We start from the raw sequence: 19,284 nt of genomic DNA on the forward strand, positions 1-19,284 counted from the left end.
TAGCACAAACAGTAGCATCCTAATATTACACACTATTATTTGTGAAGTGTGTGTTAGATTAAAGTCTCATAATTCTGTGTGTGTGTAAATTGTAGGGCTCTTATGGATAATCTGATTGGTCCTCTGGAGCTGAAGATTGAGGAGTGGAAGAAAGTGTCGGGTCAGCTGGATAAAGATCACGCCAAAGGTATAAACTCCACACTGCTTTAATCTTACAGCACATTAAATAAACTCACAATGATAAAAATGTTGCTTTTCAGAATTGCATTTTAAAGTCAATATTTAATAAATACACACCATTACAGCTTTTCTAGTTTGTATATCTTTGTTAAAACTGCAGAATTTGGGTTAATTCCTCTTAAACCTGATCTGAAGTTGTTAAGAGCAGCTTCTCCATGAATCCTGTAGGAAAATCTCCATCAAATCCATCAGAGTTTCAGAATATAAATAAGTTATTTTACTGCAGAGAAAAGGGTTTTGTATCACCTTTACCTGTAGCCTGTATACACTGCTGCTCTGGAATGATCTCTGAATTAATGAATAGCACTGTTCATTCACATATCTAGATACAAATGTTAAACAGGTAATTTAGTTATATGAATAAAGTTCTGAAATAGCTATATATTATATATAACTATATATAGTTATAGAAATAGGTATTTCTGAGTCAGTAGTTGATTGTTTATTTGTTTCTCACTGTGTTTAGAATATAAGAAAGCTAGAGCCGACATCAAGAAGAAGTCCTCAGACACGATCAGGCTGCAGAAGAAGGTGAAGAAAGGTAAGGAGAAGAGAGACGGTGATGATGATGATGATGATGATGATGATGATGATGATGATGATGATGTGGGTAAATGTAAGTAAGTATCTCAGGGTTTAGATTAAAGGGGGGGCAGTAGAGGGAGCAGACTGTGAGGATAATGTGAGGTTTATGTAAATGAGGAGCGTGTAGTGACACGGCCACACACTGAGCACAGCTCTCATACTGCCACACCCTCTGTTGTCCTGCTGACACACCTTTTCCTGTCTCTCACCTGCCATAAAAGGAACCTCAGGTGAGCTGGCCCACCTGTGAAACAGTGAAATCTGAGATCAGCACGGTGCCGTCTGATACACTCAGCCGATTCATTTTAATTTTAGTTATATATTTAGTCTGTTTTACGAAAAAACATTAGAGCTGTGGTTTCAGTAATAACGGCAGAATGGTTTTGTTTAAAACTGTATAAAGAGTGTAGGATTTCTTCAGTTTGCTGAACTGGGTTTAAAGCTCGAGTGTTTCTGTGGGAGAGAAACAGTGTTAAAATGTTAAAGCTGCAGGTAAAACAGTAGCCTGGTTCCCATTCAAATCATCCGCAAATTCTGTCAAAAGGTGATACGAGACCATGCAAATGAATCAGCTCCTGTTCTAGTGCTCGTACCTGACGTACCTGCGGGACCTGACGCTGTTGCAGTGAGCAGTACAGGACGGTAGAGCTGCTCACTGCAGTGTTTCAGAGACAGCAGGTAGATTTACTGTTTACTGAGATCTGAACTCCCTCTCCCACATCACAAACCATCAAACCAAACTGAATTGCTTCAATTTCTGCACCAGGAGTAAAGCAGCATAAAGTTATCCAAAAGCAGTGTGTAAGACTGGTGGAGGAGAACATGATGCCAAGATGCATGAAAAAAAAAACTGTGATTAAAAACCAGGGTTATTCCACCAAATATTGATTATTTCTGAACTCTTAAAACTTTATGAATATGAACTTGTTTTCTTTGCATTATTTGAGGTCTGAAAGCTCTGCATCTTTTTTGTTATTTCAGTCATTTCTCATTTTCTGTAAATAAATGCTCTAAATGAGAATATTTTTATTTGTAATTTGGGAGAAATGTTGTCTGTAGTTTATAGAATAAAACAACAATGTTCATTTTACTCAAATATAAACCTATAAATAGCAAAATCAGAGAAGGGCTATGTAGTGTGTAAAGCTCAGTCTCACACAGTATTAAATGTCCTCTGTTTCTCTGGGGAAACACCCTGCGGTCCGACACTCCCTGCTTTATTTACTGTACAGTTACGCTACAGTATACAGAGCGACTGTGGTCCGACGTCTCTGAGCAGCTCAGTATAAAATCTATTTACCTGCTGATGAAAGAGGAACGAGATTACATGTTTGCACTTGTGATAGCTGAAGAGCTCTGAGAGAGTGATTACTGAACTGCACAATTAAATATTTCAGTGAAAGTGAAATGAGAAATCATTGTTAAGATTATTGTACAAATATTTAGGCTGGTTTAACTTTACTTTCAGTTTATTTTAATTTATTTTTGTCTATTTTTTGTTTTAAAACAATAAGAAACTCTTGAAAAAACTTTAACAAACTCTCTATAAAAAAGCTAGATCTTGTCTCCTTGACATCAGACAGCAGGGTAAACATAACGTACTGTAATTAGAACAGCGAGACATTAGTCACCTTAATGTGTCTCAGGCAGTGACAGTCACTTTGTGAATCGTGTGTGTGTGTGTGTGTGTGTGTGTTTGTGTTAATTAATTTGTGCTGCAGTAAAAGTCCGGCCCAGTTACAGTATCAGAACACCAACCTGACACACACTGAACTGAAGAAAACAACAGAAATTCTGTCAGATTTTTCAAGTAGGCAAAATTATCATATTATAACATCCTAAATTTACAGTGGTACCAAATACTGAGTGTGGTCTGGGTCAATCAGGTGCAAAACAAAGCTACTAAACCTGATGGGCAGAACCCTCACTCTACTGTGTTCAGATCTGTAGCTTTATCTACTAGTTGTGTGATTTGAGCTTCATTTAGCTGGATCATGATCTCACACACATGGTGCTGTTAGCAGTTAGCCTGTTAGCAGTTAGCCTGTTAGCTAACATTATCTATGCTTGTTTATATTTCTGCATGGAGTCAGCACAGTGTTTAATGTGTACCCTGCGTGAGCGTCTGCTGCAGCAGGTCACGTTTACGTTTATTAGTGTGAATGACACTCTGCGTCGCTGCTCAGTCTCTGAGGGACATACAAACGTCTCGTCTCTGATTGGCTAATAACACTGTGACGCTTCCTCCATGGCTTGTTTTCATGTTTTCTTTTATTGGCAAATGCATGTGATAAAATCATTAAAGTAGAAGAACAGTTTCATCTGCAGCAGCATTTTTAGCTCTGAGTTACAGACTGTACGTCAAACGGAGCAAAAGCTAAACATTTTTTAGCTAAATTACATCTTTACAGCACCAGAACCACAAATATTACAGAATTATGTTCTGTGGGTAAACAGATAAATCTGATATTTTAGTTAATTTAGCCTCACAGATCATCTTTATTCATAGTCCTCTGATTGTAGCATGCTCAGGTAACTCCTGCAGACGGTGGGCAGAGAGCGCTCAGGTGTTTCAGGTATGATCGGGTCACGGTGAGTGAGAGTGAGTGTTCTCCAGGTCTGGTTTTATCTTGTATTTGATGAAATTAAGAAAAGCACGTTGTCTCCTGATGATGAAACACAGTAATAATGCTGGAACTGCAGGAACGTTCTGGTGGAACCAGCAGCTGCGTTTAATCCCCTCAGTGTGACCTTCCTCCCCTCAGCTCCACTAATATCAGCCCTGCTGTCAGAAAACTGAATTTAATGCCTGAATTAACCTCCGCTTTAACAGAACAGCATTCAGCATTCAGACCTGCACAAAATCATGCCTTAGAAAATGACTTTGTTTTAAACACAAAACAATCAAGACATTTTTGCTTGTTTTTAAAGGTCTTTAAGTGACTTTTTTTTATTTTTTTATCGTATGTTTTGTGGTGGTTTCTGGTAGGAATGGTCTGTGAGCTGATATCCGTGCTCCTGTTTTAGGCTGTTTCAGTTCGGTAGTGAGCGAGAAGAACGACAGGATTTCGGATCTTTCTCATAAATATTTGGGAAATTGAATGTACTGCTAAATATGTACATAGTTGTTATTTTGAAATAAGCATTTTTGTGATTATGCACATAGTAAGAAAGGTTTAATTAGTCCAGAAAGTAAAAGATATAAAGGGCTGATGTACCGCATCAGAAACATTCTGTGTCCTGTAGTTCTGTTTCCTGAAAGACTCTGGTGACTCTGGTCCTGATCTTTACCTGGTTTGTTCTGAAACTCTCAGCCCTGCCTGTGGTGAGTTAGAGCTGCAGGATGAAGAAAGACCGTTCAGGTTCAGGACTAAAGGCTTCGACACCGACAGTCTGTTGATTGGTTGTTGCATTATCAGCAGCAGCAGCAGAGACAGTTAATAAAAAAAAAAATCTCACATTTTACAGCTTATATTTTCCTCCAGTCTGTAAAAATCTGTCATCATTGATATAATTGATTTAGTTTATTGACTGATTAAAACACAAACATACATCATGAATAAAGCGAAGCAGTAATTATATAATAATATTATTATTACACTGCAGTTTAAAGCTGTAAGTGTAGTGTGTTGAATCTGAGAGGGGTCCACTTGTTATTGTTAGTAATAAGGCCCCTGAGATGAATGACACATTAAAGAGTGTGTGTGTGTGTGTGTGTGTGTGTGTGTGTGTGTGTGTGTGTGTGTGTGTGTGTGTGTGTGTGTGTGTGTGTGTGTGTGTGTTTTTGTGTGTGTGTGTGTGTGTGTGTGTGTGTGTGTGTGTGTGTGAGTTCTCGTGCTCACAGCTGTCGCGTTGCTGCAGGAATGTTTGTAATGTGTGTGTGTGTATTTTTACTGAGCTGCTCTAATGCTGAGCACTGCAAAGCCAACTACACACTCTCTCACCACACACACACACACTCACTACACACACACACTCACACACACACAAAAAGAGTGTATGTCAAAATACTTCAAACCCTCATGTTCTAAATGGCTGCTTCCTGTGGGAACTTCTGCTTTTCTAATGCAGGTTTTATCTCACCTGCTCAGGTGAGTCTCGCTGTGGTTCAGTCTCTGCTTTAATATAACAGACGAGACGAAGACCAATAAAACTATTATAAACCTTAATCTGAATCAGATGTGTGTGTGTGTTTAATGTGCCTGGGGGTCCTTTGTAGCCTGGCTATGCTAAGCTACTGTTGCTAGCAGCACATTGCTAAGCGTTTCTTGTCTCTGTGGTGCTTCTAAATTATACAGCGCAATTTTTTTATTATTGTTTTAATATTTGTTTTGTATAATATTGTTGTACAGATTTTAAACAGGATGTGTCTTTTGTTCCCTTCTTCATTTAAAACAGTGAGACTAACTGACCTAAAATAAACAATATCTGCAGTGATAAGAGCTAACTCTACTATAACACTAATATTTAAAAACAGAATTAACTTTATTAACTCTTAATTAACAAACTGCAGATTTAGGAAGAGAAGTGATGAAAAGAGAAAATGAAAGAAGAAGAATAGAGAGCGAGAGAGAGGGAGAGAGAGAGAGAGAGAGAGCTTAGGTCATGTGATGAGTAAACCCTTCTCACATGCTGAACGCTGGAGCCGAGCATCTCTCTCTCTCTGTAAACAGACTGTAAATCTGATTATTCAGAGCTGATCTCAGAGCAGATAGAGTTTATTAAACTGAGCCGGGAATCAGGAGACGATCAGGACTGAACTGTGGATTTAGAGATTCAGAGAGAATATCACCTACTGATTCACTTTACTGATCCTCAGATACCTCGAGGAGACGAGTAACAATACTAACTTTACCTTTAATACTGGAAAACTACAGATTAGGAATGCACAGTGATATCAGAATTATATCAGTATCAGCTGATAATTGATATTTTTGGGGATTTTTTTGTTAGCTTCGGCTGATATGGCCGGTATTGTAAACTGATACGTGCTGATTTATTTATAGTACAGCAGAAAAGGAAAATCTTTAAAATTAATTCAAATTAATTCAAGCTATTTTTTATTTATTTCTATTATGATTATAAGTTATAAAGTTAAACTGGGGTTTCGAGTCAGAGTCAGGACTTTCCCACTTATTTTCATTAGTTATGTTGTTTATTTTGTTTAGTTTTAATTTGTTGTATTTAATGCCTGTGTGAGAGGACTCTGTGAGCCTCCGCTAAGTGATAAATTCCAGAGTTTTTATTAATCAGAAATTCAGGGTTAATTTTCAGGGCTTTGCTGCCACCTGGTGGTGAGCGCAGTGCTGGAGGAGGAGTGGAGAGATTATTACTGCAGCTAAAAAAGAAAAACTCCTGACTGATTTCAGAAGTTCTGGAAATCAGTTTCTAATGTTTTATAACATTTCTATAATTTTCAGTGTTTTATATATATATATATATATATATATATATATATATATATATATATATATATATATATATATATATATATAATATTATAATATTGTGTGTGTGTGTGTGTGTAGGTAAGGACGAGGTGCGGATGCAGTTGGACAGCGCTCTACAGGATGTGAATATTCGTTATGCTGAGTTGGAGGAGACGGAGAAGAGAGCTGTGTGCAGAGCGCTGGTAGAGGAGAGAGGACGATTCTGCTCCTTCGTTACCATGCTGAAACCTGTCCTGGTGAGTTTACACACACACACAAACACACACTCTCTCTCTCTCACACACACACACACTCTCTCACACACACACACTCTCTCACACACAAACACACACTCTCTCTCTCTCTCACACACACACTCTCTCTCTCTCACACACACACTCTCTCACACACACACACACACAAACACACACACTCTCTCTCACACACACACTCTCACACACACACACACACACACACACTCTCTCTCTCTCTCTCACACACACACTCTCACACACACACACACACACTCTCTCTCTCTCACACACACACACACTCTCACACACACACACACACTCTCTCTACTCTCCACAGCTCTTGATGTTGGAGTGTGTTATAGTTATTTCTGTGTTTCTCTCTGTGTGTCAGGATGAGGAGATCGGGATGCTCGGGGAGGTAACTCATCTACAGTCGATTCTGGAGGATCTCTGCAGTCTGACTGCAGAACCAAACGCTTTACCACCTGCCAGTGAACAGGTAAAGATCAGGTTCTCATACCCAGCATTTATCTACAGCCTCCCTCCCTCAGTCCTGCTGTAACTCTATTATCTCTGTTTTTCTGTTTCTGCAGGTAATTCTTGATCTGAAGGGCTCAGACTACAGCTACTCTTACCAAACCCCCCCTGCCTCCCCCAGCAACACACTGTCCCGCAAGAGCAGCATCAGCAGGTACGACTGAGACTGCCTGATCATCAACCTGATTATTAGATATTGATCTATTAGATATATGAGTTTATAACAAACAAACAATCCTCAATCAAATAATACAGACATCAGTCAGAAAATCTCCACAAACCTTCATTTTATTGCTGGACAGTTTATAAACTTATATATATGCACACATGCAAATTCACAAACCTATAAAGAGAAAAATAATAATAAAGAAAATGTGATGTATGTATTTGTTGGTACCGCTCAGCACTGTTTCCACCTTGTTTATAAAATCTCCTCTCCTGTGTCTGTCTTTAGTAACTACGCCTCAGTGCGTCATGTTCCCTCTCTGGACTCCATCTCCAGCGCTGTGGACGGACTTCACCTCCGAGAGACCAGACAGGTAACCCCCTCCCTCTCCCTCCTCTCACCTGTTCATTCCCCCTTCTGCTCGCTGCACATCAAACACCTGCTGATAATCCAGCACCACCACACTCTATACATTCTGCTTTTATTCATTTTCTTCACCTCCATCTCTTCTTCTACCTCTCTTTTCCTTAATAACTGTTTTTTTCTGTATTTAAAGGTATGAGAAGTATCACCATTCATTCGGTAAAAGTTTAGATATTAGAGTTTAATAAAATACTTCTGTAGAAGTTGAAGCATCAGCTCAAGCTTTTTACTCTTTAAGGATTTGAAACTACTTAAAGTATAAAAGTAAAATTAATGTAAGGAGAAACAATCTATAGTGCACTACCCCCCCCCCCCCCCTTAAATCCCCCCCTCCCCAAAACACACTTTTCTAAAAGCTATAATGACTATAATAATGTTAAAATATTAAAATGTTAATGTTGATAATATAATTTGGGATTTTGCGCTCGGCTGTTCCCTGTTTCAGCTGCATATATGCTGATATATATATATATATATACAGATAAATAACCAAAGTTTCTTATTATTAAGGAAACAAAGCATTTGTTCTTCATTACTTCACACCTCTCTTTCTTTCTTTCTTTTGTCTCATGCTTTCTTGCTCTGCTTCTTTTCTTTTACTCTCTCTCTCTCTCTCTCAGCGCTCTCCCACTCCTCTCCTCTTGGTTGGGGGAGAGGGGGGTTCTCGTTCTCTCAGTGAGGGGAATTCTCCCACAGCTCTTCGCTCTGGCCAACGTGGCTCTCGTGGCCCCCGGGGGCCCCGGCTTCGCCACAGGACCACTGTGAGCACTGACTTGGTGTACACTCAGTGGAATCGTGTGTGTGTGTGTGTGATCGTTATTGTTTGATATGTTGTTAGGTGTGTGTGCGTGTTTATGCGCATGTGTTTGTACTTTGTTAATGATATAAAATTTTAAAGGTTAAAGGTCAGTTACATTAAACAGTCAGCTAACATCAGATCACGTATGACATCATAAGCAAACAGAGGAAAGAGTGTGTCTAATCTTTATTTTATTTATAATTTATTCCCGGTTTAGTAATATTCAGTCCTGGCACTAATCAGAAATACGCAGATCATCCAGTGCAGGGGGATGAAGGCCAGTACGGTCTTCCTCTCAGAGATGCATAAAGGAGAACACTAACTCATAGTTCTGTTACATCAGCTAACGGATGCCCCTACTGAATAGCTGCTGCTATGATCAGGAGATCAGCTGGTTCGAATCCCGGTCATTCAGCTTGCCGTCAGCTGCCAGAGCCCTAAGAGAGCACAGTTGGTCTTGCTCTCTCTCTGGGTGGGTACAGTACAGTAGATGGTGCTCTCTCTCCCCTCATCACTCCTAGGGTGATGTGGATCAGCACAAGGCTGCGTCTGTGAGCTGATGTATCAGAACCGAGTCTCTGCGCTTTCCTCCGAGCGTTAGCGCTGTGATGCTACTCTGCAAGTGTTTTGAGTGGGATGATGTTGGGTGAACTGTGTCGGTGTTGCATGACGTTTTGAGTCTTGTAACCGTGATCAGCAGGACGGATGAACAGCGCGTGAAGTTGTGCATTAGATGTGTAAACAGTGTTAAAGCTGAGTGTGTGTGTGTGTGTGTGTTACAGGATCAGAGTGGTGTGAACACTCAGTCCTGGGCGGGTCAGACTGTTCCGGGAACAGAGAACGGTACGGGCATGCCGCCTCCTCACCTGCCGTACAGCGGAGAGCGGGTCCGAGCCCAGTCCACCTCCGGAAAGGTACAGCTTTGATTATTGATTAATATAAATTTGTTTAAACCACTGGTTGTTAACTAGGATTATAATTTACTTAATTTTAACTTGGAAGCGGAATGTGGACGTACACTCCCGGTCAAAAGTTTTAGAACACCCCTATTGTTTACTGTATCAGAGCTGTATGATCCAGACAGTCTGCTTTATTATTTTATTTTTATCTTATTAATATATTTATTACTGCAGTTCTTCTTCTCCTGTCAGATTAACTCTAATTCTTCTCTTCTCTGCTGAAACTGAGTCTCAGTCCTTAATCATGTTAATCTGAGCTAAAGGCTAAAGCTGCTGTTTCCATGTGGGTCAGCCAGACGTCTTCCTGTAGCAGTTTTTTTCTCCAGTTTCTAAGAGTCTTTATTTGAAGGTGTAGAAACAGAACTCACCGCTCTCTGGATTCTGAATCTGTAATTTCTTTAAATAAAAGAACTTCTACTTTTAATAGTTACAGAATTCTCTGTGTTTCTGTATCTTTTTTAGTTAAATGGTTGAAGCAAATCTGTAAAAGCTAAAACTGCACTGTTAAAAGAAGCTGGATTAGTTTGATCTATTTTAACTCTAAAACACTCCCACATTCTGTAAATAAGGTCAGAATGAACAGAGATTTTCACACAGTCCTGTAGTGATTATCTCAGGATGATCAGTGTGTTATTTAGGTTATTTATGAGTTAAAATGAAGGGCAGAGTTCTGTAAGGAACTGGGGGGTGTTGTAACTCTGGCAGTGGATCAGGGTGGGCCGTGAGCAGCAGAAGTTTGGGAACCCCTGTTTTAGATGATTTTAATAACCCTCCTCATCACGTCTCTGCTCAGCCTCAGTCAGCGCGGGAGCAGCTGGCGCTGACTCTGAGCGGAGGATTAAACTCTGAAGCTCCTCGGACGAGCCGGGACTCTCTGCACTGCTCCAGCGGCTACAGCACCCAGACCACCACCCCGTCCTGCTCCGAGGACACCATCCCGTCCCAGCACGGTGAGCCCCCACCCCCAACACTCTACCGCCCGACTCTGACTGAAGACATTAAAAACCACACAGAGACAAAACTAAACTGTACAGCTGTTATTAAGACTACATTTTCATCTTTATTAATTGTAGCTTTGTGTTATTATAATTAGTATGATGGTAACTTTATCATATTTCGTTTTAACTTTAAGTTGGTAAACTCAATTTTTTTATGTTGTCAGATTTATTATATTCATTAATATTTGAAAGTGATTTTGATTATTGGTGCTGAAGCTGAAGCTGATCTGATGGTCTGGTTTAGAGTCGCATGTTTACAGCAGGTTGCTGCTCTTTTATACGAGTTAAACCCACTTTATTGTTCTTTTTCAGCTGTAAAGAAAGAACCTCCTCTATATGGTAGGTTTGTGGTCGGTATTGTACAGAATGATTTAATTTTCTCATTTTATTTCATCCAGATCTTGAGAATTATTAAACACACAGAGCCGTGCTGTTTACTCCTCAACGTGTGTGTGTGTGTGTGTGTGTGTGTGTGTGTGTTTAATCCATAATGTTCTACAGGTTCTCACTCCCATTCAGTTTTTATCCACTGTAAAGTGAATCCTGTGGAAGTTTTTACTGCATCATAAATCATTTTCTATATGAACGATTTCTTTTCTACATCTCAGAAACTCCACTACTGCATGAAGACCTGTGCCCCGTCACCCAATGCCTGACCTGTTAATCAGCACTATTTCATAATTTAAAAAAAATATTAAACTGTTTCTATCCAGGGTTTAGGATGAGCATGTTTACAGTGGGTTTAGTCTGAACTGGTTTATTTAGAGAATCTGATATATTTGATTTATTTACAGTGTTTGTGCAGGAGAGGCAGATTTATATGAAATATTAAAAAAGTGGCTGATCTGTCTATCAGAACCTTGCATGTGTCTCTCTACAATTTATAACAATTTTCTAATGATGGTTTTTAGACTAAACATATTTCCTGATCTGTGGTAGAGAAGTGTCTCAGGCATCAGGCAGTGTTTTCATAATAGAAATTAAAAAATAGGATAGTAATATAATTAATAATATATATATATTTTTCAGTTTAAATATTAATGTAGTTTCTCTGTTTCTCCTCCCTGCTCCTCACTCTTCTCCAGATTATGACTACATCTCTCTGCACGGAGGAGACGACACCCACAGCCAGTCTGACTTCGATAAGTCCTCCACCATCCCGCGGAACAGCGACCTGAGCCAGAACTACCGCAAACTCTTCCAGAACAAGAGACCGGCCTCCACCGTCAGTCTGCTGGTGGACCCTGAGCCCCTCCTGCAGCCCCAGACCGCCACCATCCGCCGAAAACCATCCAGCAAACCCAGCATCCGCCGGGGGACCATCAGCGGCGGCGTGCCCATCCCCATCTGCACCCCACAGGTACCAAAATCCAGCAGCTGTGTGTGAAGAGTCTACATCACACGTCTCTCTCAAAATAAGCATCTCCCTGATCTGATCACGTGATGAGACATCAGGATCGATCACAGAATTAAAAAAAAATGTTTTTTAAGTGTTTCTGTTTCTTTACAGGAAGCTTAGATTTCCACTAAGGCTAATGCTAATGCTACTCCAGTCTGGGTGCTGGTGAACTGAACTGAATCTCCTGTATAACTCTGTACTTCAGTGGAGTGTCTTTACTGCTCCTTAATACCTGACTGATAGAATTTATACATAAGGAGCACCGGATTATAAGGAGCTCTGATGATTTTTGGGAAAATTAATGTGATCAGGTCATTTAGAGCTGGGTTTGGTGTCTGTTAGTCACGAAGTTGTTCACAGAACCTCTAAAAGCTCTTTACAGTTATTACAACAAATGTTTATAATTACGCTGCCTGATGACTGATACACTGATATCGGCTTGTTAGATAATCCAGCATGTTAGATATATATCGATCCATCAACTTTCATCCATCACTCCTCATTTTTCTCCAAACTCTTTTTTGCTCTGTGTAAATTGTCTCTCTTATATAAACGGATCTCCCGTCTCTCTGCTCTCAGGTCCCCCTGAAGCCGTCAGTGTCTACAGTAGGCCTGGCTTCAGCCCGCAGCGGCAGCGAGGAGGCGATGTGCCCCCCAGCGCCGGCTCAAACCCCCCGCACCCACGGCTCAGACCTGGCACACGCCAAACACACCCTCTGCACCTCCACCCAGAGTCTCAGCGCCATGCCTCCACCCTACTACTCCATGTTCCCCGGCCAGCCCCCCGCCGGCAGCACTGAGCAGCTGTACCAACTCAGCAAACAGCAGCAGTACGCCCTTCACCAGCAGCAGCAGCGCCAGTACCAGCAACAGTACAACCAACACAACCAACAACATCAACAACAACAACATCAACAACAGCAACAATATAATCAACAGCAACACCAACAACATCAACAGCACCAAAATAAACAACAACAACACAACCAACAACAGCAATATAACCAACAACACCTGCAGCAGCAACAACAACCGCAGTACAATCAGCAACCACACCAACAACAACAATACAATCAACAACAGCAACAACAGCATCTTTACAACCAACAGCAGCTGCAACAGAATCAGCAGCTCTACAGTGAAACTCGACAGCCTCCACAATACCAACAAAAGTACAACCCAGCACTACAACACCAACAACACCCACAACTACATCAGCAGCATCAGCAGGCACCTCAAAAACTGCCTCAGCAGCAGCAGGAACCCCCCCAACACCCGGTACAGCACCAGCCCGTCATCCACCACCTCCAACAACAGAACAGCCTGCAGCAGCAGCAGCACCCAAACCCCACAGGTGAGGAGCACCTGCACGGTGCTGCTGAACCCGATCAGACCCCGATCAGTGAGGGAGGAGACATGCTGAAAATGATTCGCCGAGGAGTGAAGCTTCGCCGGACTCTCACCAACGACCGATCCGCTCCTCTCATCACCACCAACTATCTCGACTGACCCTCCTCCTCCTCCTCCTCCTTTAGTTTATTTTATTTTTATTCTCTTTTGTTCTGTGAGCCGTTCATTCGGCTGTGTGTCTCCGTGCTGTATAAACTAGAGTCATCCCGCTGCACTGTGTTTATTCACCAAGCTGCAGGAGCGTCTCACGCAGCAGGAGCGTCTCACGCAGCAGGAGCGTCTCACGCAGCAGGAGCGTCTCACGCAGCAGGAGCGTCTCACGCAGCAGGAGCGTCTCACGCAGCAGGAGCGTCTCACGCAGCAGGAGCGTCTCACGCAGCAGCAGCGTCTCACGCAGCAGCAGTGTGTCCGTATGAATGTCCGCTCTCCATAAATTAAGGATGTTAATTCTGCAGTGCTTTGTTTGTTTGTTTGTGTGCGTTTATAGAGATATAGACACAGAACTGGAGCGTACAGTAATAATAGAGTTGTTTATATCGTCAGTGAGCGAGTCATCTCTTATCTCTTATTACAGTCAGATATATGAAGATGGGTATGTATATATTAGTGAAACATGGAAAAATATAATTTTTAGCTGGTTTTCTTTAGTTTTATTAGACTAATTGGCTCCTGAGTATCTATTTTTGTATAGTTGTAACTGCAGGGTAACAGAATACGGCTCCACTGCCTCTACCTGCCCAAAGACTGGACTTTAGATAACTGAACAAAAGGTGTATAAAGAGTACAGGTGAGGTGATGAAGGAAGGATGGATGGAAACGTTGGACTCTTCTTCTTCTTTTGTTGCTGATTACGATGCGTCACTGTGGATATTTATTCTGAATCGTTCGACTCCTGTTTAGTTCTGACTCTTCTTCACCAAAGCGCTGAATCTTATTAAAGCCCTTCATTAAACCTGTAAAACTTCCCGCCTCCGGAGCGTCAGGACGTCGCAGACGGGCGGCGGCGAGGCAGCAGACTGTTTGTGGACGTTTTTGGTCTGCGGTTAAATTTCTACTCTTTAATTAAACCCGACCTGTTTTTCAGAGACTTTTTTTCTGGAATCTCTTAATTTATATTTCTCTGATTTATTTTCCAGTTGGTAAAATTGTTTTGCAGAATTTAGAGTTTTGAGTTGTTTTTTTATGTGTTTAAAGAGGCATTCAGGTTAATGCTGTCAGCTGTTCTGATTACAAAAGGCACAACGACAAGAACACTGTTCTATTACAGACACTAGTCTAGCGCAAAATAAAAGTCCTTTTATATCATTCATCTGTAGAGCAATATACACGTCTGTACATAATATTAGTACACGCCTATAATAATAATAAAAATACTGTTTTGTTTTTGTACTTTTTAAAGACGATGCCACTTAAAACGAATGAAATGGATCAGCTGTGGAAGAGCGCCCCCTCCCTGTGAGCTCCAGATTTACACAGAGACGAGAGTGAGATTTATCAGGAGCTGTAATTTAATCACATTCCTGTTTTCCATTACAATCATCACATTGCTGAGCTCTCTAAAGTGGCCTTTAAGCTTTAACTGTGGTGAAGAGCAGCAGGTCTGGGGCTCGACTCGTGGTTTTCAGCTGTTGTGAAATCAGAAGTTTGTGTTTTTTTTCCCCCAAAGCTGTAGTTTTTTTTAATGTTTAGAAATGATATATTGTGTACCGTTAATGTTTTGTCCCGCTTTAAAATTTTATGCTTTAATGTTTATATTTTATTTTTTTTTATCTCTTTTGTCCACAGTCCTCAATTCTTATATTTTTTAGACTTTTATTTCTTCTGTTTTAATGCATTTCTTTGAGATCTGGCTGCAGAGGAAAGTCACTTTTGGTTCTTTTCTTGTTCTGATTGATTTAATTTCCCACTTTAAAGAAAGCTAATGCCGGTCAGGAGCTTTCAGACCCGAGAGCATCGTCTAATAAAACCTGAGAATTATAAGAAAGAAATATTAGAAATACTATTAAATACTGTAAATGCCTACATAATTATATGATTTAGGATTGTGATCAGAGACATTCAGAGTGGGTTTAGTGAGTTTTTTTCACTGTGGTGATGAATAGAACCTCTAAAAGCTCCCTCACACGTATTACACCATTATTAAGTTATTATTGCACCACATGTTTGTGAATTTACAGCCTGATGACTGAGATTTTTGGGTCTAAAACCTGTTTTTAAAAATTAAAAGTTAAGATGGAGAGAGAAGTCTCTGCAGGGCTTTGTGCACGGATTAATTGTGATTTGGCATCATTAGCTTTTCCTTATAAAACTCTTTTTTAAGTTAAATTAAATGTTTGGTTTGGGAAGTTATTAAACGCTCTGTTCTGTTCTCCACCCTGAAAAGAAATTCAACCTAAACCAGAACGTTTCTCTACAGTGAAGCAAAATTTCACACAAAAACAGCTCTGAATGAGTTTATCTCAAACACTGAACAGATCCACAGCTTCTAAAGATCAGCAGTATTTCTTTCTTTTCCTCGGATATTAAAACTCGTTTGGATGAAGTTTGTTTGGTCAGGAATAAAGTTCCTTCATTGTTTGCAGTTCACTGTTGATTTTGTTTGATGAAAGTAGAAGCTGTTCATTCGTTTTAATGATTTGAATTTTATTGCTCTGAAAGTGAGTTTTTAATTTGTTTTTTCTTTAAATTATTCATTACATTTAAAGGCAGATTATTTGAGCTCCAGTAATTTTCTGCTGCTCTTATTTCTTTTATTCTGATTCATTTCTAAATCCACTCTTCCCCTGTCGCTCCGTTACACACCGACAGCCTCTGCAGTTTCTCTACACGTCCAACCGTGTTTAAACAGATCTTATAATTGTGTGTTTAAGGTGGACTCATCGCTGATTCAGACATTAACCATATAATCTCCAGAATAAAGTTCTGGTATTGACCAATGGGAGGCTCTGGATCAGCTGAAGAAAACAGAACAATTCCCACTTCCGCAGTTTAAACTCTGTATATAAACTGCAGAGTATAAACTGGCCTTTAGAGAGGCAGAACTGATCCAGAATCAGTACCTGACCTCACTGATGATCCCTCACGCTCTCAGGCTGAATACAATCAAATCATTTTACAGTGCAGTCGATGTTCCAGCGTCTGTTTCAGTAGAAACTCTGGTATCTCCTGGACGTGTAGTGAAGCTGTAATGTGGTGTATTTTAGTTCAGTTCAGCAGGAGTTAAACTTCTCTAAAAGGCCTTCAGCTTCTCTTTATCCAAACCTGTAAAAATATTAGAGAAGATAAACCTCAGATCAGCCAGATAATAATCCAGAGATTTTCCAGGTCTGTGGAATCCCAAAGATAATGTGTTTATCTCTGGATGAGAGTGAAGTTTCAGTCTGTTCTGTTTCCTCTGATCGAGCTGAAGGTTGAGGTTCCTTTGAGTTCCTTCGAGGATTTTTCTGGTAAAAGGAGTGAAATTAAAATGAATTTGAGATCATTTTTTCTCCTGAAGGTTGAAGGCGAAGAAACTCTTTACTGTTTTATTTTATAATTATTTGTTTTGTTTATTATTTTGTTTTTATTTTTGCATTAGTTAATTTCCATATGATCCTCATGTTTGTTTAAATATCAAAATTATTCAGGGTTAATTTCCACACCTCTGGTTTTCCACCTCTTTCTGTCACTGTGCCTTTAAGATCAATTATATGTAATTGTGCTCTGTTCTGATTGGCTGTGCCTCATTTATAAAGTCCGAGTCCAGACTGGGCTGAGCTGCTGAATAATGAATATAAAGTTAAATAAATACAGTGTGATTAAATGATCATATAAAACTATTAGTGCGGCTCTAGAGAAAACAGGTGTAGTAAATTCACTAAAGTTTATCATTAGAAGAGAGATTTGCAGGTCTGGTGTGTCTGAATAGTATTTATATAAAAAACACTCACTGTTTAAAACTTAAAACTGGTCTCCCAAACTCATGATCAGAATCATATATTCATATATTTTTATATATAAAAATGTCTTTCTATATGTATCTAAAATTGAAAAGCAATATCCCAGTGGATCAGTATATAAAAGTGTAGATTTATCACCCAAAACTAACAGTTAATTCAGACGTTATTTAGGAGGATTTAGATCTCTGCACTCTTAGAAAAATAAAAGCATTTGACGAAATTAATTTTTAGGACCATTTGGGTACTTAATTGATTTGTTAGATGGTTAAAATGCTGGAGTAAATTTTATGTAGAAACTATTTTAATATTTTTTACACCACCAAAAATATTTAACTGCCGTTGGGAGCCATTTTCTGCACTAAACAAACCCTTTTTGCTTGAACTTCACCTTAAAATGCTGTTTCTGTTAGTAAGGGCTTTGGTTTGTGTTCACTTACAGTCGATGGAATTCATCTCTATTGATTAGAATTCCCCACTTACAGCCCAGAACAACTTTATTACAGAATCTTCCAGGACTTCTTCTAAAACCTCTGTAGGCTTTGTTTGGGGTCACTGTCCTGCTGGAAGGTCCAGTTATGCTTCAGCTTCATCTCAGAAGTCGTGATATTTATCTTAGGATTTCATGATTCTTTCAGGGTTGAGTTAATCTTCCCTTCAGTTATAAAGTTCTTACGGTTCCAGAGCTTCACCTCCTGCTTCAGTCTGATCCTCCAGACCAACCGCTGATCCATCAAACCCAAAATCTCCTGCTGTTTCAGATCAGAACAGATCAGAACCTCTATCTGACCCGTCCGACTCCTTCAGTCCAGTTTCTTTAAATCTGAATTTGAGATTGATTCTTCCAACTAAATCATCCCGTCTTTGCTCTGATTTTCTCTCAGTTCCTTGTTTGTTTTCTCTTCTGTAATTTTTAAGTCCATTTTTTGCCTTATTTCATTATTTCTAACCTGCAGTCAAACATCCGTCAATAAACTCATTTATCTCCATTTACAAATAAAAAGCCCCTTAAATCGTCAGCAGATTCACATATATGTAGTTATTAACGATTCTATTTAAGGGATAAATAATTCTGAGATTGCAGAGACAGTTCAGGTCTCTGGGTGTAAAATAAAGAAATTGATTCACAGTAAACATTTCAGGCTAAATAAAAGTATAAATCTTTTCTCAATTTTCTAATATTTCAATTTTTGGATCTTCTGACAAAAATCTGATGGTATAATAAAAAAATGGAAAAATCAGAAAACCAAGAAAGTTGTGAAATGAAACAAGAAAATTGAGAAAATACATGAAAAGCCATTTTCTTCTTCTTCTTATATTAACTGGAAAAAATTGAATAATATTACAGTAAAAGTTTTTCACCCAGTTTTATTTTTCATTTGTTTTATTAGTACTTTTGAGCTGTTTAAATATCCTCTTATTTAATTAGTTAATTGCAAACTGCTGAAAATGTGTATATTTTGCTAATGAACTAAAATTGCAGTGATTTATTGAGTTATTTCAGTTGCATCTGTAGAAACATCACCACTCAGAAGAACCGATTGGGTCTTTGCTGGTCAAATTCTCTTCATATTGGTGGAAAAACGTTAATAACGGTTTAAAACTCTTTATATAGACTTTAGCAGGAATCAGAACTGGTGTTGAGCAGTTTAGTCTCTGCAGTCGGAGCTGGAGTGTCGCTGCGCTCGCGGTTCAGAAGCTCTGCGGTTTATCTCTGGTGTTTGGGAGAGAGGAGCTCGTGATGTTGTTGCTGTTTCTCTCTGTCTGTTTAGTCGATGCCTTAAACTGAAATGTGGGTTTGGAAAATAAACCAGTGTTCAAAAATCGAGTTACTGATGTCTTTATTTCTGCACAAGAACACTATACTAAATACTCACCACAGCTATACTCAACATCGTTTACCTCTCAGCTCTTCTACTCCCAGTACTGTAACTGTACTCTCGGCCCTGTTACTCTCAGTCCTGTTACTCTCAGTCCTGTTACTCTCTGCCCTGTATTATACTCTCATTCCTGTTACTCTCAGCCCTGTTACTCTCGGCCCTGTTACTCTCAGTACTGTTACTCTCGGCCCTCTATACTCTTGGCCCCGTATACTCTCAGCCCTGTTACTCTCGGCCCTCTACACTCTCGGCCCTCTACACTCTCGGCCC

The 19,284-nt window shown here is 39.7% G+C and overlaps 1 protein-coding gene across 4 annotated transcripts in view; it reads left to right on the forward strand.

Moving 5' to 3' along the window:
- Positions 1-18,962, forward strand: part of mtss1 (MTSS I-BAR domain containing 1) — a 45,207-nt gene extending 26,245 nt beyond the window's left edge. Inside the window, exons 5-16 of one of the 4 annotated variants that reach the window (XM_049479250.1) lie at positions 96-187; positions 707-781; positions 6,354-6,511; positions 6,900-7,007; positions 7,102-7,199; positions 7,500-7,584; positions 8,255-8,395; positions 9,216-9,347; positions 10,186-10,342; positions 10,703-10,729; positions 11,476-11,750; positions 12,369-18,962. In XM_049479250.1, the coding sequence (XP_049335207.1) occupies positions 96-187; positions 707-781; positions 6,354-6,511; positions 6,900-7,007; positions 7,102-7,199; positions 7,500-7,584; positions 8,255-8,395; positions 9,216-9,347; positions 10,186-10,342; positions 10,703-10,729; positions 11,476-11,750; positions 12,369-13,298 (2,278 nt within the window). In that variant the 3' untranslated portion in view covers positions 13,299-18,962. The remainder of the gene's footprint in view (positions 1-95; positions 188-706; positions 782-6,353; positions 6,512-6,899; positions 7,008-7,101; positions 7,200-7,499; positions 7,585-8,254; positions 8,396-9,215; positions 9,348-10,185; positions 10,343-10,702; positions 10,730-11,475; positions 11,751-12,368) is intronic. The other 3 variants (XM_049479251.1, XM_049479252.1, XM_049479253.1) reach the window with 3 other exon arrangements.
- Positions 18,963-19,284: the final 322 nt, after the last annotated feature.

Source organism: Astyanax mexicanus, chromosome 5, assembly GCF_023375975.1.
Source record: "Astyanax mexicanus isolate ESR-SI-001 chromosome 5, AstMex3_surface, whole genome shotgun sequence".
Taxonomy (NCBI): domain Eukaryota; kingdom Metazoa; phylum Chordata; class Actinopteri; order Characiformes; family Acestrorhamphidae; genus Astyanax; species Astyanax mexicanus.